This window comes from Rana temporaria, chromosome 2, assembly GCF_905171775.1.
Source record: "Rana temporaria chromosome 2, aRanTem1.1, whole genome shotgun sequence".
NCBI lineage: Eukaryota > Metazoa > Chordata > Amphibia > Anura > Ranidae > Rana > Rana temporaria.
This window is the reverse complement of record NC_053490.1, coordinates 204,613,392-204,636,109: the sequence shown is the minus strand read 5'-3', so window position 1 is coordinate 204,636,109 and position 22,718 is coordinate 204,613,392. Positions and strand designations below refer to the sequence as shown.

At 43.1% G+C, this 22,718-nt stretch overlaps 1 protein-coding gene across 3 annotated transcripts in view; it reads right to left on the bottom strand.

The window, feature by feature from the left end:
- Positions 1-22,718, bottom strand: part of PPP2R3B (protein phosphatase 2 regulatory subunit B''beta) — a 102,921-nt gene that overhangs the window by 7,669 nt on the left and 72,534 nt on the right. For all 3 annotated transcript variants that reach the window (XM_040336272.1, XM_040336271.1, XM_040336273.1), the window contains 7 exons: positions 18,169-18,255; positions 17,710-17,863; positions 15,094-15,142; positions 10,575-10,664; positions 8,888-9,063; positions 8,694-8,812; positions 8,505-8,608 (listed from right to left, as the gene is read on the bottom strand). In XM_040336272.1, the coding sequence (XP_040192206.1) occupies positions 8,505-8,608; positions 8,694-8,812; positions 8,888-9,063; positions 10,575-10,664; positions 15,094-15,142; positions 17,710-17,863; positions 18,169-18,255 (779 nt within the window). The remainder of the gene's footprint in view (positions 1-8,504; positions 8,609-8,693; positions 8,813-8,887; positions 9,064-10,574; positions 10,665-15,093; positions 15,143-17,709; positions 17,864-18,168; positions 18,256-22,718) is intronic.

Sequence of the window (22,718 nt, the reverse complement as noted above, 5' to 3'; positions counted from 1 at the left end):
GACCTCCAAAATGAGTTCCTGCTGCCCAATATATCTTTAGATTCTTTCAACTGCGTCATGCAGCTCAAGCTCAGTTTCCCCAGCCTTTGCCACAGTCTACACCCAATGTTATCATGGCAGTGGTTAAGGGTGTGGACCCACGAAAGCTGATCTCTGATTTTTAGGTTATGCTCCTCACCCCATCATCTACCACGCTGGCTTACAGCCTTAAACCAAGATGGGAGAGAGAGAGGTGGGCCCGCTGGAGGATGAGGAGTGGAGTGAAGCACTTGACTCATGCAAGACTGTATCCCCCAAGCTCTCCAACAGAATGACCCAGTTGTATGTGGTGCATCGAGCATATCTCACCCCCCTAAGAATCGCCCACTTTAGACAACAGTCTTCTACCTCATGCACAAGGTGTAATCAAGCAACGGGCACATCCTTCCATCTGCTCTGGGCCTGCCCGGTGCTCCAGAGTCTGTGGAAGCAGATTGTGGACTTCCTCCATGATGACATGGGATCCCCATTGATCTTGGACCCCAAACAATGCCTACTGGGGATATTCCCCGATTCTGAGATGGATAAATTCACTAAAACATTTTTGCATTAAACATACTTTTCTGCTAGAAAAATTATAGCGAGACAGTGGATGAGACCCACTCCCCCCAGCTGCAACGACTGGAAATTAGATATAATTTAAACACTTCCCTACAAAAAGTTCATATACATTAACAGAGGTTGTCCAGATAAGTAACAAAATCTGGGATAGATGGCTTGAGTCCGCAGACACATGCACTAATGGTCCGTAAAACTATAAATCCTCCTAGAGTGAAATCCCATGAATAGCTTAGACATAAGGTTTTTCACTCATTGATTGTTTAATTGGAATACATTTTTGATCTGCTGTGTCTATATGTGTATGAGCCATATTTCGTTGTTTTGTGCATTTCTTCAGTATTGCCTTGTAACTTGCAGTACTATGTTCAGAATATAAAATTGTTCAATAAAAAAAAACAAAAAAAAAAAAGTGTATGGCCAAAGAATGCTTAAAGGCGATCACAAGGGCAGAAACCTGGCCCTTAATGATACTCAAGGCAAGCTTTTGTTAAGCACCCCATTGGGGTGGCTTGAGCTTTAGCATAAGAAAAAGTTGGGATGGATTCCCAGAGCCTTGCACCATGTAATATAAGCCTTTCAAGTGCGATGATAAATCTGAGTAGACTTGCGTGCCTTAAACATTGTGGGGATAACCAACCCAGACAACCCCCTGTCCTTCAAAACTTAGTTTTCAATAGCCATGCGGTCAAAGCCAGAGATGGTAAAGCAAGGTGATAGACAGGACCTTGGGGCAGGAGAGGCAAGCACCTTGGGGGAGGAAATGTGTAAATGAGGAGATACTGATCCCATGGCACCACCAGCACATTGATTGCATCCGCCAGGGGGTTCCTTACTCTCGCTGAGAGCCTTAGTACTTTCCGGTTGCGTTGAGACAGCAGAAGATGAGAGCGAGAGCTGTTACACCCACTGAAGAATGCACAATGCCCCCAACGTGCTGCCACACTTCTCGTACTGCCATGGTGGTTAACAGACTACTGCGATGGCATTGTCCAATTGGATCTTGACCAGGCACCCCCGGAGAAGGTCTGTCCAGTGCTTAGAGCACAACCTGATCATTCGCAGCTCCAGCACACTTATGGGCAGCCAAGTCTCCTCCAGTGTCCAGCAACTCTGTGCTGATCTCAAACCCTGGGCCCCTCCCCAACCAGACAGGCTGGCATCTGTCATGACTACCATTCAGCGAAGCACAAGAAAGGACCTGTCTAAGGAAAGGAGACCAAAACCACCAGGAGGAGGAAGACCCTCATCGACCAGTCCAGATGAATATGGTTGTCCAGGGAAGCGAGAGATTTGTCCCATTTTGATTTTCCTCTGCAGAACCCTCCTATGGAACTACACATACAGGACCGCATCAAAAAGGTGGACGCCATACTAAACCCAGAGCCTGCATGCAAGACTGCAGGGAGGTCAGATTGCATCCTTGAGGTTCAACATCCAGCGTGTTTTGTGCAGTTGCTCACTGGCTATGCCAGCAGGCATGCATAACTGCGGCTGCAAGCAGTCTATCATTGATAAGAGCTCAGTGACCACAGCCATTCGCTGGCAGACTGGTGAAACAGGTGCCCCCCCACTCAAATTAGTGAGGGAACCACTTTCATTGTGGAGAGGGTTTCTAGACAGACAGACTTAGTGGATTTGGGCATCAAGGGCTTGCGATGAAAGGAAGTGCTAAGCTTTGGAAGCAGGTAAATGGGGAGAATGAAAATAACTTCTTTGCCAAGAAGTGGTAGTTGTAGGAAGAGACTTAACTTTTTTACCCACAAGAAAAACCCTATTTTACATGAGACTTCCTTGCTTTATCATCAAGGGATTTCCCCCAAACAGGTGTTCAACAAAAGCATGTGCAGATTGTTTGTTCAGATAACAATGCAGGAGGCTGATGGCTCTCTTTCTCCTATCACCTCAGAAGCTGCTGCTTAGCGGGGAGTGAGCACTTCTACCTTCATAGTTCCAAGCCTAGGACTGGTCAACCAACCCCCCCCCCCCCCCCAGAAGGAGGGTGTGCAACATTCGTTGTGAGGGTTCCTGGCTGCTTCACACTGTAGGCGAGTGTCTTCAAGCATGCATGTTTGTTTATCTGCTCCATAGCTCAGGCAGTGAACAGGAAATATGGCAGGTTCACAGTAAGCACAGCTCACACTTGACATTGAAGGAGGTAGTGGGACACATGCAATTATTAACATACTTGCCAAACAATTGAGATTATAAAAGTAAATAGTGCTGCGCTAAATAAATCAAACAAACAAACATGAAAAACCAGTGACAAAAACAACATGTGCAACCTGCAAAAACCACAACTGAATACAGCGATATAAAAGTCCATGCGCGGTGACCACACAACGTGGAATATTGCAGTACTAGATGGATCGAACAAACACAAAATCAATATGTGCAACGACTGGAGGAATCGCAGTGATTTCACATATAGACAGAGTGAGTTACTCTTACCATAGTCACACCATATGGTAAGAGTACCTCATTCTGTCTATATGTGAAATCACGGATTCCTTCAGGCAATTAGTTATTCACCATTCAGTGCTGTTATTCTGAACAATATTTCACATTGTGTGGTCATTGCACATGGACTTTTATATCATTACTAGCTGAATACCCGGCGTTGCCCGGTCTTCCTATCTTAACCTTTTGGGGAGGAAAATCATAGTAATATAAATATACCCATCTTTTATATAAGGGTGTAGGTAACGGTTAATTTAACTGTCATATTTTTATTTGGCATATAAGTAATATGTGTACCAGGTATTGAAATATCTCCAGGCGTACAGAAGTTATGTGGGAACATACATTTCCCATTGATTTGCATGGGACTTTAAACAAAAACCCCGACCCTCACAAATGGGGGTAGTTAAGGGATAAATTAACTATCCTACAGTTTAAGTGGACATATAAGTAACATGTGACCAAGTGTTATCGAAATATCTACAGCCGTTTGGAAGTTATGAAGTAACATGTATTTCCCATAGAGTTGAATGGGACTTTAAAGGAAAACCCCGACCATGGCAAATGGGGGTGGGTAAGGGTTAAACCACCTATCCTATGTTTGTTGCTGACATATAAGTAACATGTGTGCCAAGTTTCATGTTAATATCTTTAGCCGTTTGGACGTGATACTGGAACATACATACATACATACACACACGTTGAGTTTTATATATATAGATATTCAGTTGTTGCACATATTGATTTTGTGTTTGTTCGATCCATCTAGTACTGTAATATTCCACGTTGTGCGGTCACCGCACATGGACTTTTATATCACTGTATTCAGTTGTGGTTTTTGCACATATTGATTATATGTCACAGTTTTTTCATGTTTGATTTATTTAGTGCTGCACTATTTACTTTTATTCCCGATTTACTTTGTTTGAGTGCTGGCGGCTTTATACATGTTCACTTGTGGGTTAGCGCATTTTTTTTTTCTTTTTCACAATTGACATTATATGCAAGATTATTTTCATGTCAAGATGCTATAGCTCTGCCACATCTCTTATGGGCTAGCGCAAGACACCATCAGACTTGATCAGTATTAACAGTGCGAAAGTGGAGTAACAAGGCAAAAGGAAGGTTTTTTTTTTTTGCATGCGGGATCCAGCGGAGGGACTTTGCACTGACGCTCAACCACAGGCTTTTAATGAGAATGCACCTTCGCCTAAGTAGACAAAAAACCTTGCACCGGCCCTGTGCATAGAGATAAAGGACATTCTAGAGACTTTGAGAATTGCATTCAACACAAAACGATAATGCTAATGGAATCAGCTGTAATTGTTCTAGGAGCAAAACCTCAAAAAAAAGGTAGATTCAATGCGTATTCATATGTTCTGTCTAGTTAGCAATAGTCTGGAAAAATTTACGTAGCAGCAAATGCTGGCTCCATGGCAGGACATGCAAGGGCAAAGAAGTGCTTTCAGATGCCCTTAACAAAACATTCTCAATAACTGTAAGGTGTTAAGAACTGAAGCGACAGGCTCAACCACCGGAATGTTCTATTTCTATCAAAAATTCTTTTATAGGATACATTTTGAGCAAAAGCCAGAATTGGGTTAGTCAAAAAGTGCATGATGTGTGTGTATTGAAAAAGTCTATCTGGAAAGAAGGGTATAACTACACAGCCCGGTGGGATCTCCCCGGCTGTGCTATTGTTTTCTTCCAGAATACATAGATCAGTTTTGCAGCCTTAGGCTGCAAGTGCTGGTCGAATGCTGGTCATCAGGCATGAATGTTTGATGGAAACCAGGCGTTAGAGCAGCTTCTGTTGAACAGAGGAATACACAGCATAAGATATTAGGGTAAAAAAACTTTCACGGTCTGTTCTCCCCCCCCTCCCCAATTACTTGAGTCTAGTATCGATACAGCGCTGTGCCCGACTGCAGATCTTCTCTACTTCTTGCAAGCTGCACATACTTTGCTGAGAACAGTGGGAGCACTTGGCTCCTACTGCCGTCAGTCGAGGTTGGGCTGAGCTATGCTGTGTGTGTCTATGGACATACAGTGCCCAGCTTGTAAGTGAGCCTGCATGTTTGCCCTCATAGCAAGTAGCTTACTTTGGGGGCAGACACAGAAGAGGAGGAGCCCAGAGTGCCAACGGGAGACCCAGGAGGAGGAGGTTCGGACCCGTTCTGTGCAATTTCATTTCACAGAGAAGGCAAGTATAAACATGTTTATTATTTTAAATAAAAAAATAGACTTAACAGCCACTTTAAGCTATTGCTTGTGTTGTCATCTGATAATACTTGGGAACCAGGGGCTTTGAGTGAACATACAGATGGGTAAACTGATCAGTCTCCCACGCAACATTTAATAAACCTGGATCCCATTTTAGAATTAGTTAATGGGGCTTTTGTCCTTTTCTCATTGGAATTTACACTTTCACTTGTTCAAGTTCTTAATTTCTTGAAATCTATTCTGTTCAGATAAAAAAAAAAATGTATTTTCAGGTATTTGTCAAACAGCCACCAATCCTTAGTCAAAAGGATCGATGTCCAACAAGTTTGCCAATTTGCTGGTTTTTACCTGATCTACTAAATCATCCACAGTTTAAAGTGTTTTATAGACAATTTTTTGCCTAATCTTTGATTAGCTAACCAGTGCTGAAATGAACAAATTCTGTTTAACTGCTTTATCAATGCACATCATATGAAGCAATCGTGTGTACTCGTACCACTCTGTACAAAGACAAGGGTTTTTTTAAGTAAAGGATTATTTTTAGGATAAGTTTAACAGTCTGTGACCGAGTCAGATGGGAAAAGAGAAAAATGAAATGACATGCACCTAAAGTGGCATGTGCTGTAGGCTACCAATGCTAAAAATGCTCTTTGGCTTCAGCACAATCTAATTCACCGACCTTCAAGTGTGAACAAAGTGAGGTTAGAACTCGTGAGCTACTATTGTTTCAGAGTAGTGGTTGCTAAAATAATTAAACTATTGGTCCAGCTTGGCAGCAGAAAGCTGGACAATTTGCATTTTATGAACATGTTTAAATGGCAGCTCCCATATTTGTTTCATTACATGTTTCCATTAAATATTAGCTGTGCAATAATTTTAACTCCTAGTAAATAAATAAAAAACAAAACAAAAAAAAAACACTGTATATCTTTGGTCACACACTTGCTACTACTGGGATTTGACAGAGGCAGGCCTTAAAAGGGCAACAACATGGAGCTATAGGGCCAAAAAGGGAAAAAAACATTCAGAAGTCTCGCTAAGAGTTTTTACATGGTCTACCATCAGCCATCGAATTAGTCTAGGCTCAGACTTCGAAATTTAAATCCAACATCCAGTATGGTTGGCCATAACCCAAGTGCTTGCATTAACAGACGTATTAAAAAGGTATATTGAATATTTATATATACACACACAGGTGAAACTCCCAAAAATTTGAATATCGTGCAAAAGTTCATTTATTTCACTAATGCAACTTAAAAGGTAAACATATTATATGAGGTGACTCATTACATAAAAAGCAAGATAAATTTATCAATGCTGATAATTATGGCTTACAGCTCATGAAAACCCGAATTCCACAATCTCAGAAAATTAGATTACATGCAATCAATAAAACAAAGATTGTACATAGAACAATATCGGACCTCTGAAAAGTATGAGCATGCATATATATGTACTCAGTACTTGGTTTGGGCCCCTTTTGCAGCAATTACTGCCTCAATGTGGTGTGGCATGGCAGTTATCAGCCTGTGGCACTGCTGAGGTGTTATGGAAGACCAGGATGCTTCAATAGCGGCCTTCAGCTCTTCTGCATTGTCCGGTCTCATCTTTCTCTTGGCAATGCCCCATAGATTCTCTATGGGGTTCAGGTCAGGAGAGGTTGCTGGCCAATCAAGCACAGTAATCCCACAGTCATTGAACTAGGTTTTGGCGATTTTGGCAGTGTGGGAGAGGTGCCAAGTCCTGCTGAAAAATGAATCAGACTGTGGAAACTTCACACTGGACTTCAAGTATCTTGCACTGTGTGCCTCTCCATTCTTCCTTCATACTCTGGGTCCTTTGTTTCCAAATGAGATGCAAAATTTGCTCTCATCAAAAAAGAGGACTTTGGACCACTGAGCAACAGACCAGGTGTGTTTTTCTTTAACCCAGGTAAGACGCTTCTGATGTTATTTGTTGTTCAGGAGTGGCTTGACAAGAGGAATACAACATTTAAAGCCCGTGTCCAGGATCCGTCTGTGTGTGGTGGCTCTTGATGCACCGACTCCAGCCTCAGTCCACTTCTTGTGAAAGTCCAACACTTTTGAATGGCCTTTTCCTGACAATCCTCTCCAGGCTGCGGTCATCTCCGCTGCTTGTGCACCTTTTTCTTCCACATAACTTTCTATTAATGTTGATACAGCACTTTGGGAACATCCAACTTCCTTTTGAGGCTTTCCCTCCTTATGGAGGGTGTCAATGATGGTTTTCTGCACAACTGTCAGGTCAGCAGTCTTTCCCATGGTTGTGATTCCTACTGATTCCTAGAGACCATTTAAAGGCTCAGGCACTTTTTGCAGGTGTTATGGCTTAATTATCTGATTAGAGTGGGACACTGAGCCTAGAATATTGCACCTTTTCACAATATTCTATTTTTCTGAGAATGTGGATTTGGGGTTTTCATGAGCTGTAAGCCATAATCACCACAATTATGACAAATCACGGCTTGAACATCTTTTTTTGCATGTAAGGAGTCTCTCATATATTAGTTTAACCTTTTAAGTTGCATTAGTGAAATAAATGAACTTTTGCACGATATTCAAATTTTTTCGAGTTTCGTGCGTGTATATTGCTTGCACAATTGTATGACAAATCGCCACAGTTTCACCTCATTTACTAAGCCAAGTGAAAATTCACTCTGAAAAGTGAATACACTCTACTCCAATAACTAAAAATACCCCCACAAGACAAAAGGAAGGTCCACACATTTGCACCAAGTAGGGCTGCCAAGCTGAAGGATTTACATTAAACAAAAAAAAAACATGTAAGATTCATATTGCAACACATGTATGAAGACTCCTTTAAAAAGGGCCATCTCATGTTTCAGTGTTGCCATCAGAGGTCAATGAAATGAAGATAAACCTTTTTATCTTGGTTTCACTTTTCTACAATTAAGTGGTATAAGGATTCACAGAAATTCAGAGTTGAGCTGGCCATACATTATACACATTGTCTTGTTTAATTTCCTTTAGACATACCTTCAACCATGTAGTGGAAGGGCCTGCCTGATTGCATACAAATTAAAAAGGCATTTAGGTTTGACCTTATATGGATTTTGTAAATCTAAAAAGGAAAACTGTATAATGTATGTCCACCTTTATTACAATTATGCCATTCATTATACCATTAGACAAACAAATCCATATTCCCTAAAGAAACAAGATGCTTTCACATTGTTTTCTTACCCATCATTCCACTGCTCTGTTGCAGCCTCTTCTGCTACTAAGATGGCATACTCTTCTGCAGCATACTTTTCCCAGTCTGTAAGTTCCTGTCCTTCGTTTTCAACCTACAGGATGTATATATTCAGTGAATTAACATTTCCCTGAAGAAAAGCAACAGCAGGTTAATCACCTGTACTGCGTGCCACCTACCTGTACCGTAGAAAAAGGTTCTTTCTGCTCATGGTCTAAATATTTGTCTAGATTCAGAAATGTGTCCAAGAATAGATTTGCCTGCTTGCATTTCTTCAGGTCATGGAGAGTAATTTTACCTGTTAAAAATAACAAAATCTTTCTAAATGTTCATAAAATGTACAGAATGTTACATTTAATATAAAGAAATATACCTTCACATTGTGGTTTGACAAGATCCAACATCTGACATAGACAATCCTCAAAAGATAAGGGCTCAATGGCCATATTTTCCATTTTTTGACACTGTTCCTCGTAGAAATACTCCAGCTCATACATCGATAACACACCATCACCATCCAAGTCCATGCAGCGAAACCAGTACTCAATGCTAAAACAGGAGGAGACAAAAAAAACAAAAAAAAAAAAAACACTTAGCCAACATTAAAAACAGAGCACCATTAAAGTTGCTTACATTTCATAGGTAGTGTAACTTCCTGCTGAGAATTTACAGACATAACAGATGTTGCCTGATGTACTAGGATACCAACCAAAGTGAAAAATCTGCCTCAGTATTTCCATTTTACCCACCACCTAATGCATTTTCCAACAGAGGATTGTATAGGAAAATATGATATGGAAAAATAGAGAAAACAGGAAACAGAGCTTACATATGCAAAAAGCAGGTATTTCCCCATTCGTTCTTAAAAAAAACTGCAGCCTATACACAGAATCCATGTGTGCACATCTGAATGTCAGGAGGTAGGATTCTAAAACGAACTTTGCTAAAATCCTTGCTCGCAGCTTGCAGTGCAGCCACAATCCCAGTAGCACATCTTCTACCAGGCTCCCTCTCTGGTGCACAGATTGAAAGTCCTCTGGCAGAATTCACTGTAATGCCTCGTACACACGGCTTGACTTTCTGAGAAAAAAAGTCAGACAGACTTTTTTTTCCTCTGAAAGTCCGGCCCTGTGTAGCCTCCATCTGACTTTTTTTGTTGGAAGTCCGACTGACCTTAGATAGAGAACCTGTCCGTTGGACTCTCGACGACTTCACGGGAGACTTTTGCACGGTCAAAAGTCCGACCGTGTGTACAAGGAATAAGTGGGATTAAAGCCCAAACAGTCCAGACCCAAGGGTATAAAAACAATTTTTATACTTATATTCATATGACAAATTAAAAGAATCACATCTATATCCTGATCCAGGTTTAAAAAAAAAAAAAAAAAAATTTCTTCCCCTAAATCTACACAGCTGCTTTTAATACAGCACAGGCTTGTTATTGCGATGTTCACAATACTATAGTATAAAAGTGATTACTTGTGGAAACTAGTCGATACTTGACACAAACAGTGGGATCTGCAAGTGGAAAAGCGGAAGTTCAATTTTTGGGTGGAACTCCACTTTAACTTGTACAGTTTACTTGCTTTCTGTAGTAAAACTCTTGTATACTTGTTCATGCATGTGGCTTGTATTTCACCCACTATGCAAAACACAGTTATAAGCAAAAACACAATAAAACAAAAAAAAAATAGAAAAAATTGATCTCCATACATTTTAGTACAGATTCCAGGATATTAATCAAGTGACATTATGAATCTAGTTTTACTAAACAATTGTATACAAAAAATGCACCTTTGCTACAGGGTGCCCATGAAGGGTGTTAATACAGCAAGAAGAGCATGTATAGTAAACGACTGCACCCTGAAATCAACATGGAAGTGGGTAAGCCAACGATGATTGAATTCTGACTGGTTGCCTTGGCCACAGCATACTACGGCTGCTTGTGTTCTGCACCCAAAAAAAATTAATACTTTTAACAATTCTCTTTTGTGATTGGGCCAAAAACATAGCAGGTATTGAAGTAGGATGGTAAGATTCAAAGCTACTGTTGTAATCACCTTGTCTGCGTTTTCTTGTCTTCTTCAGATAAAAGAAACCACACGAAGTCAGCATAGCTAATCTTCCCCTCCTTTTGTGCTTTTCGACCTCTGGGGGGGGGGAAAGAACATTTAGAGATGAGAAACATTTCCACCGTCTCCCATCTGCCTACAGTAACAGTATAATTAACAATCCACATAGATCCATAGAACACATGCTTGTATTATTAATTTGAATTAACATGCCAGGTCAAAAAATACTTCTTGCTTGCCATTAATAAAAGGAAAAAAATAAAGCACCCAAGGAGCCTTCATGTGACCTTAAGCCTAGCCACCATACACATTATATACTTTATGCAATCAACTTTAGATGCACCATAACCATGACGTGGTCACCTCTCTCATCTAACCAATCCATTTGTATCCAATCAGGCAGACCCTACACCAGGGGTCTCCAAGCTGCGGCCCAAGGGCCGGATGTGGCCTTTTGCTAGCCTTCATCCGGCCCTTGGGGCAGTATTGCTCCTAATGATATGAGGTACTATTCCTCCCAATGGCACCAACAATGGGGCACTATTTCTTAGACTAATAGTAATGCACCTTTGCGATTTTTTCCTGGGGAAGGAAAACTTAGGGCCACTGAATCTACCAGGTAACCTAGGTACACCTTGGACTGTGAGGGGTCCAGGGAGGACTTCTCCTGACTGACCATCCAACCTAGAATTTCTAGAGTGGACAACAGTTTGTCTCGGTCTGACCGAAGCTGTTCTAGGGCCAGACTGTAGATTAGCATATCGTCCTGGGATCATGGCTACCCCCTGGAGGTGTAGAAAAGACACCACCTCGGCAAGAACTTTCGTAAAGATTCTCGGACTGGCCGCTAGGCTGAAGGGAAGCGTCTTGAACTGCCAGTGTTGGACAACTTGCCCTGTCTGAACCGCAAAATCGCAGGAACTTTTGGTGTTTCGGGGCAATGGGGACATGCAGATAAGCATCTTTCAAGTCCAACGTGATCATGAAGACTACTGCTTGGAGGTGTCTTCTGACCGTGTAGATACTTTCCATATGGAACTTCCTGTATAGCAAGAATCTGTTCAGCTTCCGTAGGTTTATAAATCAGTCAGAATTTGCCCGAGGGTTTCAGAACCACAAAGATGTGGAAATAAAACACCTGGCAGATCTGCTCTACAGGAACAGGGAGGATAACCTCCTGTTCTGCCAACTCCAGAACACCATCCAAAAGGCCCTCTTGCCTTCTGTGGATCTTTAGGAAGATAGGCAAGGATAAAATTCAGAGGGGGGGGGGGGTGGACAGGAATTCCAAGCTGTAACCCTCCCTTATGAGATTTAGAATATAAGGGCTCTGCGTGATCTTTTCCCACTGGGGGAGGAACCACGAGAGCCTCCCACCAACCTTTAGGTTGGCGTCATTTGGCTTCCGTATTGGAAGGCCCGGAAAAAAGGATTTCACCTTTTTCCTTGCCCTTTCCAACCCCCCACTTTTTCCTCTGCTCTTTTACCTTTAAACTGGTCTTTAGACAGGGGGGGGGGGGGGGTTCAAAAAAATTTCTTCCCTTTATCCCACTTGGGTTTAGTCAGGAATTTCTTGCCCTTCTCTGTCGATCGGGACAGGACTTGTTCTAGGCCCGACCCAAAGAACAGTGAGCCATCAAAGGGTATACCACAGACGTGACTTAGAGGTAAAATCCCCATTACACGTTTTTACTCAAAGGGCTCTCCTGGCGGAATTTAGAAGAGCACCCGACTTGGCGGTTGTTCCAACGGTTTCCACCGCAGCATCTGCCAGATAGGCTACCGCCTTACCAATTACCTCCAGAGAATCCAGCACCTCTTTGGATTTGGTCCCCCCGCGAGACATGGTCCGTCAACCTGCTGACCCATGTGTCCGCATTACTGACAACACAGGCGGAGGCCAATGCTGGACCTATAGCTGCAGCATTGGCATCCCAGGCCCTGCATAGCAGGGTTTCTGACCCATCCATCTGATCCCGCAAGTTGCTGGACTCCTCAAAGGAGAGGTCCGAATGTTTGTATACTTGAGCTAGAGAAGCATCCAAATGAGGTACTTTAAAGAATTTATCCTCCTCCTCATTTTTAAAGGGGCATCTACGCTTCCAGGTCTTAAGTTTTAATATCCTATGTTCAGGCTCCTTCCATTCTCTCAGGATTATGTCCTGGAGATTGGTGTACTGGAAAGGACTTAGCTTGAGGTCTGCCCAATCCCCTATAAAACGTTATCCTGAGCCGAGACCTGAGTGGATGGCATCTGGATATCCTCAGACGCATAGATTGCTTTAAGGAGACCCTCCATTTCTTCGGCTGAGAAGAGATGGATCTAAGGCCTAGTCTCAAACTGACTATCCTGGTCAGAATCTTCTCAGTCCTCCAGAGAGCATTGCTCTGAGGCCTTAGCCTCCTCATCTGAATAACAGGGAGCCGGCCCTTGGGACCCCCCTGTATTACTCGCCAAGCTTCTACCTGCTGCTTCCCGACAGTAGACCTGAAGGACTGGAGTGTTGCTAGCATCTCAGACTGTAGAGCATGGCACTCCATAGCTTGTGCCATCTCCTTGCCCGCTAACTTATAGATGCACCCAAAGCAAAAAGGTTTGTTTTGTTGTGGTCCTGCGGGAGTTTCTCGTTGCGGTACCCACACCGGTTTGACTTAGAGGTGGCTTTGGACCTAGGCCTACTGGCAGTCCCCTGGGCAGGGCATTCAGTTTCTGCAAAGAAAAAAACAGATAAATTCCTGTTAGCTCAAGCCCTTTAAGGATGTCCTTCGGGGGTGAAGGTATAGGGCCACTCCTAACCTCACCCCCTGTGATCTCAGGCACTGCCATATTGGGTCCATCCTCCTACTCCATCCCGGACAAAACAACCCTTAGGGAGGGATTGCGTTTTGGAAAGATTCAGGAGGGGGAACAGGACCGTGGAACCCCGCTCCACTGCCGCTCTTATCCATCATTCATGTGTGCCGGCATCCAGACCTGCGCACTAGCGGCCAGCAGACGTCGACAACAGACACCCATCAAGCAGGAGATCCCTCGGTCCGCCCAGCTAACCCAATGCCAGGGTCCACACCATGCGCTTCAGGGACTCAAGCGGATGGAGATATTCAAAGCAGCTCCTCCATCCACTCTACCGCTGTCAGGTAGGAGAAAAGAGTGGGTATGTAGTCCCTGGATATCTGGACACATCCACTGGGTTCCAGGAGCCTCCAGCACTCTTCAAGCCCTGCACCTCCCCCTGAGCACCTTTTTTGGAGGGATCATATCCGCCCTAGGAAGGGCAAGGCCCTGTCAGACCCCACATCCACCACTGGCTGCCCCAAGTCTGACACCCAGGGACAGGACCTCGGCTTCAGGCCTTGGTCAGGGAAACGAAAGAAAAACTGTTGTGCTGCATCCTGTGGGAAACACAATCAATAACTGAGGGACAGAGGGAAGGGTGGGGCCTTTTAAACTTGGTTGCTGATTGTGTTTCCTGTCAGGTAAGACCCGTCATCTCAGGTGTGCCTTCCTGGAAGATGACTGGAGAAATGTATATTTTAGATAAAAATTCTACGCTTTAGATAGACTGTCTGGAAGAATAATGCCGCGTACACACGGTCGTTTTTTGTGATGAAAAAAAACAACATTTTTAAAAACGTCATTTAAAATGACCGTGTGTGGGGAAAACGTTTTATGTCTTCAGAAAAACGACAAAAAAAAAATTTGAACGCGCTTCAATTTTTTTATGTCGTTTTTCAAAACGTTGTTTTTTGTGTCATAAAAAATGATCGTGTGTGGGCTAAAACGACGTTTAAAACAACGTTTTTAAACCCGAGCATTTTCAGAAGCAAGTTATGACGCGAGCTTGAATGGAACAGAGTGCCGTCGTACGTGTTGTAACCGCGTTTTGCTAGAGCATTTTGATGGTGTGTAGGCAACGTCGTTTTTTAAAATGAAGTTTGAAAAACTTCGTTTTTTTCCATGAGAAAAAAATACTTTTTTTTTACAAGACAAAAAACAACCGTGTGTACGCGGCATTACAGTGAGAATGAAAGAGAATGGAAAGAACCGATATGTCTGCATTTATTTATTCTTAATAATTTTTAATGCGTAGGGCCCTCTGATTCCCTCTGTATTTACTTGTATTGTAACCAGTCTGCTCTCACGCTATAAAGGGCTGCGCAAACTGTTGGTGCTATATAAATCCTGTATAATAATAATAATAATAATAATAATAATAATAATAATAATAATAATAATAATAATGCATTATAAAAAAACTATACAGAGAAATAAGATCCTTGAAACTTTACGGATATGGTTACTTTAGACAGGTGTAGATAGCTGCCAGAGTGGCCATCTAAGGCTTGTACGCATCCAGCTACACTTGTCAGTTTTGCCTGCAAACACTGACAATAGGACTACGCTATACCAGGTCTTACCAAATGTAAGACACCAAAATGTTGTCAGACAGCATTTCATTACCCAGCTAGAATACAAATGCCAATGGAACACAAATGTTCTATTTACCGTGTTACAGCTCCTGAGAATATTCTTTCAATTATTCTGCTAGATAGGGCTATGGGTAAGAAAAAAAAAAATGTGCAACATTAGTATGTTTCTCTTTTCATAGGTTTATAAAAAAAAAACAAAAAAACAAAAAACTAAAAAAAGTGCCCATATTTGTAGGAGGTGCTTTAAAGGAAGAATGAATATCTAAAAAGGTAGAAGTGTACAACACACAAGTCAATGCCATAGTAGGTGCCGAGAACATAAGCCACACGCCTCAAAGCTTTCGGTATCAAGAATACCTCATAAATGACAACACAAAATAGAACTTTAAGTAGTATGTTTAACAGCAAACTGATTTTGATTTATACTTATATTTAGCAGCAAAAATGTCACCAACAATACACAGCAATACTCCAAATATATCAATGTGTGCCAAGAACTGTTTGTTGTCCACAGGCATCAAGCAGATTCTTATTGAAAAGGGAGTATATGATTGGTGGCCATGTTGAACACAGACAGTTCTTCTTTACAGTGCCTTGCAAAAGTATTCACCCCCTTGGCATTTCTGCCTTTTGTTGCTTCACAACCTGGAATTAACACGGATAGTTTGAGGATTTGCATCATTTAATTTACAGAACAGGCCCACAACTTTGAAGATTTTTTTTAATGTGAAGCAGACAAATAGGAGAAAACACAAAAATGTGCATAACTATTCATCCCCCTAAAGTCAATACTTTGTAGAGCCACCTTTTGCGGCCATCACGGCTCCAAGTCGCTTTGGATAAGTCTCTATTGAGCTTGTCACATCGTAACACTGGGATTTTTGCTCATTCCTCCTGGCAAAACTGCTTCAAATTATAAAGGCTTAGAAGAATGGACAGCCGCACTTTCAAAAAAAAAAAACCTTGGGTTGTCTTTAAAAAAAATGACAAATGCACTACAAAGTACAGCAAAACAATGGAGAGAGCAGCCTACGTGTTTCACACTGCGGTCAGTGCTTGATCATGGCTTGATTAAGCACTGACCGCAGTGTGAAACGTGTAGGCTGCCATCTACACTGTTTTGCTGTACTTTGTAGTGCATTTGTCATTTTTTTGTAAATAAAGACAACCCAAGGTTTTTTTTGTAAGTGCGGCTGTCCATTCTTCTAAGCCTTTATAATTTGCCTTGTGCATTTCCGGCACTCCTGGTCTCCTGAGAAGCTATTGATTATGCAGCATACCCTCCTGAAGCGGTAACTCCCCTTTTTCCAAAACTGCTTCAAAATGGATGGTTTGCACTTGTCTGCCATCTTCAAGTCTGACCACAGATTTTCTATTGGATGGAGGTCTGGGCTTTGACTAGGCCATTCCAACACATGTACATGTTTCCCTTTAAACCACTCAAGTGTTGCTTTAGCAGTGTGTTTGGGGTAATTTTCCTGCTGGAAGGTGAACCTCCGTCCTAGCCTCAAATCACAGAGTGGTACAGGTTTTTCTCAAAAATATCCCTGTATTTAGCACCATCCATTTTTCCCTCAACTAGGACCAGTTTCCCAGTCCCGACTGCTGAAACACATCCCCACAGCATGCTGCTTCCACCACCATGTTTCATGGTGGTTTGATGTGTTGGGTTTGCGACAGACATGGCGCTTTCTTTGATGGCCAAAAAGTTCAATTTTAGTCTCATCAGACCAGAGCACCTTCCTCCATACATTTTGGGAGTCTCCCACATGCCTTTTCGCAAACTCAAAACATGCCATTTTGTTTTTTGCTGAAAGTAATGGCTTTCTTCTGGCCACTCTACCATAAAGCCCAACTCTATGGAGCGTATGGACTTATTGTCGTTCCATGTACAGATACTCCAGTCTCTGCTGTGGAACTCTGAAGCTTCTCCAGGGTTACCTTAGGTCTCTGTGCTGCCTCTCTGATTAATTCCCACCTTGCTTGGTCCATAAGTTATGGTGTGCGGCCTTCTCTTGGCAGGTTTGCTGTTGTGCCATGTTCTTCCCATTTGGTTATGATAGATTGGATGGTGCTCCTAGGGATTATCAAAGATTTGGATTTTTTTTTTTATAACCTAACCCCGACATGTACTTCTCATCAACATTGTCCCTTACATTTGTCTTCATGGCAGTGTTTGGTCAGTGGTACCTCTTGCAGCCTCTGGGGCCTTTCAAAAAAGGTGTGCATATGTAATGACAGATCATGTGACACTTAGATTACTCACAGGTGGACATCATTTTACGAATTATGTGACTTCTGAAGCTTTTTATGGGCTTTATAACAAAGGGGGTGAATACATACTCGCTGCAGATTATCAGTTTGTTTTTTACCTGAAAAATAGTTTTATGTACATTTTCAAATTTTACTTCACTAACTTAGAGTATTGTGCACTGATCCATCATATACAATTCAGATAAAAAATTTTAACTAAAGGCTGCAATGTAAGACAATAGGTAAAAAGCCAAGGAGGTGAATACTTTTGCAAGGCACTGTAGAACACACTGATAAACAAACAGGAATGTGCAGCTGTTCAGTGCTCAGAATGCTTGTGTTTATTCTAGCTTAATAGATGTGAACTTTCTGTGGTATGCCTAGTAAAAAGTAATGATACAAGTTTACATGATACAGAACACTCAAAAGGTTGACCTACCATGATCATTGTGTTTGGAAAGGTCCTGCTCATCAATATACAAATCGTGGTCTGTATCCAGCTCCCAGAATTTACAATAGATAACATAGAAATGTTCATATGAAAAATAATCTATTGATTGGTTGATGTCTTCCTCCTCTAGTAAGGCTATGTGCTAAAATTAAAGAAAACACAGAAGTATAATAAAGGCTTTGCTGAGAGTATTTGCAGTCTTTCTCATGAAGGACTACATGGTTATGTAATCTTGCCTGAAAAAACGTGGTCCAAATTGGCCCCGTTCTTCCCTTCTCTACGGAAAATAAAGGATAGCAAATACCACACGTTTTCTAAAAATTGTAGTGGTTTGCAGAGCTCCACAAGAATTTTTCTGCCTGTTTTTCTATGGAAGACAACTGTTCATGTAAGGCACACAAGGGGGGGGTGACAAAACCTGTATCAAGACAAAGCATTCAGTCTTACCTGTAGAAAGTTGCTCTTCTTGAGTTCTGCACATGTAATGCGACCAGACCATGACCTATTTACATTATAAAATATTCTTTGAACAACCTGTAAGAAAGGAGAAGAAAAAAAAAAAAAAAAAAAAAAAGCTTTTTATGACAGCAGTTCTGCAGAATTGGAGAAAGAGTTTCTGGTTTTCCTCATTTGCGATTCTAATGGCATAAAAATACGACAAGCTGGCTTTACCCAAATTGATAGATCGATCAAACTTGTGTACAATCAGCATTGCCATACATGGTTTGAATCGAACCGTCTAACTGGCTTAAGATGCTCTTTTTATACACAATCATGTTACTGACCTGTTGCCAATTTACCGGATAAGTTACAAAATGTTCTTCCACCTTTACCTTGTTAGTACCACTTTGCCAGCTTTTTGTTGCCCTGTCCCAACTTTTGACAAGTGGTGCTGCCATCAATTTCAAAAATACTCTTTTTTTTTTTTAAAGTTATATTGCCTTGGTTTAAAACATTTGATATGTGTTTTCTATTTTCTATTGTGAATAAAAAAGGGATTTTTAATACAGCTTACCTGTAAAATCCTTTTCTTGGAGTACATCACGGGACACAGAGCGGCATATTCATTACTATATGGGTTATATGGAGTACCTTCAGGTGTTGACACTGGAAATCTCAAACAGGAAATGCCCCTCCCTATATAACCCCCTCCCATAGGAGGAGTACCTCAGTTTTGTAGCAAGCAGTATGCCTCCCAAAATGGTCCCCAAAAAGAGGGGTGGGAGCTCTGTGTCCCGTGATGTACTCCAAGAAAAGGATTTTACAGGTAAGCTGTATTAAAAATCCCTTTTTCTTTATCGTACATCACGGGACACAGAGCGGCATATTCATTACTATATGGGATGTCCCAAAGCAATGCTCACAATGAGGGGAGGGAGAACATCTCCAAGACAAAAGGATTTAATTTAGAGAAATACTCAAATCATAATAAATCCAACTTAGTTGAGAAAAATAATCTTAAATTTTAAATTTAACTCAAAAAAGAGGAGCCCCCGGAATCCGAGGGTCTCAAACTGCAGCCTGCAGCACTGCCTGCCCAAAGGCTGTATCAGACTTACTTCTTACGTCCAACTGGTAGAATTTTGTAAACGTGTGGACAGAAGACCAGGTTGCCGCCTTGCAAACTTGAGCCATAGAGATCTGGTGGTGTGCTGCCCAGGAGGCGCCCATGGCCCTAGTAGAATGAGCCTTTAATGATACTGGAGGAGGCAACCCTTTCAAGCCGTAGGCCCGAGTGATTAATTGCTTAATCCACCTAGAAATGGTGGACTTTGCAGCTGCCTGCCCCTTCTTGGGCCCATCCGGTAATATGAACAGCACATCTGTTTTCCGGATCTTCTTTGTAGCTTTAAGATAGGCCTTCATGGCCCTGACGATATCCAAGGTATGCAGCAACCCTTCCTTTCTGGAAGTAGGTTTAGGGAAGAAGGATGGTAATACCAAATCCTGGTTCAAATGAAAACTGGATACAACCTTCGGTAGGAAGGAAGGATGAGGGCGGAGAACGACCCTGTCCTTATGAAAAATAAGATATGGTTCCTTACAGGATAAGGCCGCCAGTTCCGATACTCTTCTTGCGGAAACTATGGCGACCAAAAATACTAACTTCCTTGTCAGTAAAACCAAAGGAATTTCAGCCAACGGCTCAAACGGTTGTTTCTGTAAACTTGACAGAACAAGGTTTAAATCCCACGGGCAAAGCAGGGATTTAACTGGAGGTTTAATACACAAGACCCCTTGAAGGAAGGTCTTAACCAGCGAGTGGGTGGCCAGCGGCCGCTGAAACCACACTGACAGAGCAGAAATCTGTCCTTTGATTGTGCTTAATGCCAATCCTTTATCCACTCCTAGCTGGAGAAAACTTAATACTCTATCGATGGTAAATTTGCGAGAAAGCCATCGCTTGGACTCACACCAGCCTACATAGGCCTTCCAGACCCTGTAATAAATCACCCTAGAGACCGGTTTCCTGGCTCTGATTAGGGTAGAGATTACTTTCTGAGACAGACCTCTACCCCTGAGAATCAGGGATTCAGCTTCCAGGCCGTCAAATTTAGATGCCGTAAGGCAGGGTGGAGGATCGGACCTTGCGATAGCAGGTCTGGCCGTAGAGGAAGAGTCCAAGGGTCTCCCACTACCATCCTTAAGATTAGTGAGTACCATGCCCTTCTGGGCCATGCTGGAGCTACCAGGATGACTGGTATGTGCTCCACCCGGATCCTGCGCAGCAGGCGGGGTAGTAACTGGAGCGGGGGAAACGCATAAAGAAGTTTGAACTGATGCCAAGGGCAAACCAACGCATCGGTTCCGCAGGCCATCGGATCCCTTGAGCGGGACATGAACCTGTCTAGCTTCTTGTCGAGTCTCGATGCCATGATATCCACGTCCGGCACTCCCCATCTTTGGCAGAGTGCTTGAAAGATTTGTGGATGCAGAGACCATTCCCCCGGCAATAGAGTCTGGCGGCTTAAGAAGTCCGCCTGAAAGTTGTCCACTCCTGGAATGAATATTGCCGATATGCAGGGCACATGAGCCTCTGCCCATAGGAGAATCAAGCTCACCTCTCTCTGAGCGGCTTGACTCCTGGTTCCCCCTTGGTGATTTATGTATGCCACGGCCGTGGCATTGTCTGATTGAATTCTCACCGGGAACCCCTGCAATTTTGACGTCCAAGCCCTGAGGGCTAGTCGAGCAGCTCTGAGCTCCAAGATGTTGATGGGCAACTGCTTCTCTGGCGTTGCCCAAGTACCTTGGCGAGTACAACCATCCAAAATTGCTCCCCAGCCCGTCAGGCTGGCGTCTGTGGTCACTATCTTCCAAGCCACTGGGCTGAAAGACTTCCCCTTCAGTAGATTCTGAGGGTCTAACCACCAACACAGACTTTGTCGGACTCTTGATGAGAGCGGCAACGGGATATCCAAGGCCTGTGGCCTTCTGCTCCATGCCGACAGGATGGCTGCCTGCAGGATGCGAGTGTGGCTCTGGGCGTATGGTACCGCCTCGAATGTGGCCACCATCTTGCCTAGTAACCTCATACATAGGCGAATAGTCGGTTCCTTCTTGTTTAGAACCAGTAGGATTAATTCCTTGACGGCTTTGACCTTCCTCAGAGGTAGAAACACTCTTTGTTGTTCTGTGTCTAATCTCATGCCGAGATATTCCAACTGCCTTGTGGGCAGGAAAGCTGACTTTTCTCGATTTAGGACCCAGCCGAACTTCTCGAGGTATTGGACCGTGAGGGCCACTGCTCGCTCCAAGCCGGGAGACGAGTGATCCATGACTAGGAGGTCGTCCAGGTATGCTAGGATCGTGACCCCTTGGATCCTTAGTTTGGCTAGGATTGGAGCTAGGACCTTCGTGAACACCCGGGGGGCCGTAGCCAACCCGAAGGGAAGCGCCACGAATTGGAAGTGACGCGAAGCCACCATGAAGCGTAGATATTTTTGATGTGGCCGATAAATTGGAAGATGAAGGTAGGCATCCTTTATGTCTATGGACGCCATGAAGTCGTCCTTTTGGAGTGTGGTAGCTGCTGACCGCACGGATTCCATCCGAAATGAGCGGATCTTTAGGTATGTATTTACCATCTTTAGGTCCAAAATTGGCCTGACATCTCCATTGGACTTCGGGATGATGAATAGGTTGGAGTAGAAACCTAGCCCCTGTTCCAGGACTGGTACCTCTACTATTACTTCCTGGGAAAGTAGATGATTTAATGCCGACATTAATGCGGCTCCTTTCTCCGGATCGTTTGGAATCCTCGACTCCTGGAAATGAAGAGGAGGAAACCTTAGGAAATCTATTTTGTAGCCCGTGGCCACGGAAGACCGTACCCACTCGTCGGGAATGCTGGCTTCCCAAATCTCTGAAAAGAGTCGCAGCCTTCCCCCCACCTTCGTGGGTGGGGGCGCCCCTTCATAAGGTCGGCTTGGGGGCTGGTTTTGCTGGGTTGCGAAACCACTGCTTTCTGCCTCTAGCAGCCTGTCCTTGTGATTTGCTGTTGAAGCCGAAGTCTGCTTTCGCAGGAGGCCGTCGATACTGTTTGGCATTAGAGGGCCCCTGCCCAGGGGAGTACTGTCGTTTAAACGCAGGCCCCTGAAACTTCCTCTTAGTTGGCAAGAGAGTACTTTTGCCATTTGAAATGGTTTGAATGTATTTATCTAGGTCTTCTCCGAAGAGCCGTCCTCCATGGAAGGGGAACCCTACCAGGAGCTTCTTGCATGGGGGCTCGGCCTCCCAGTTTTTTAACCATAAGAGTCTTCTCATATGGATAAGGGATAACGATAAACGTGACGCTTGCTGGATAGAATCCTTAATTGCGTCTACTGTAAAACATATGGCCCTAGGGACATCCGAAAATTCTTCTGCCTGCTGGGCAGGAATAAGTTTAAGCATCTGCTTAACTTGATCCGATAATGCTTGAGCAACCCCAATCGCAGCCACAGCTGGCTGTACTACTGCCCCTGCAGTAGTGAAGGAGTTCTTAAGTAGTGCTT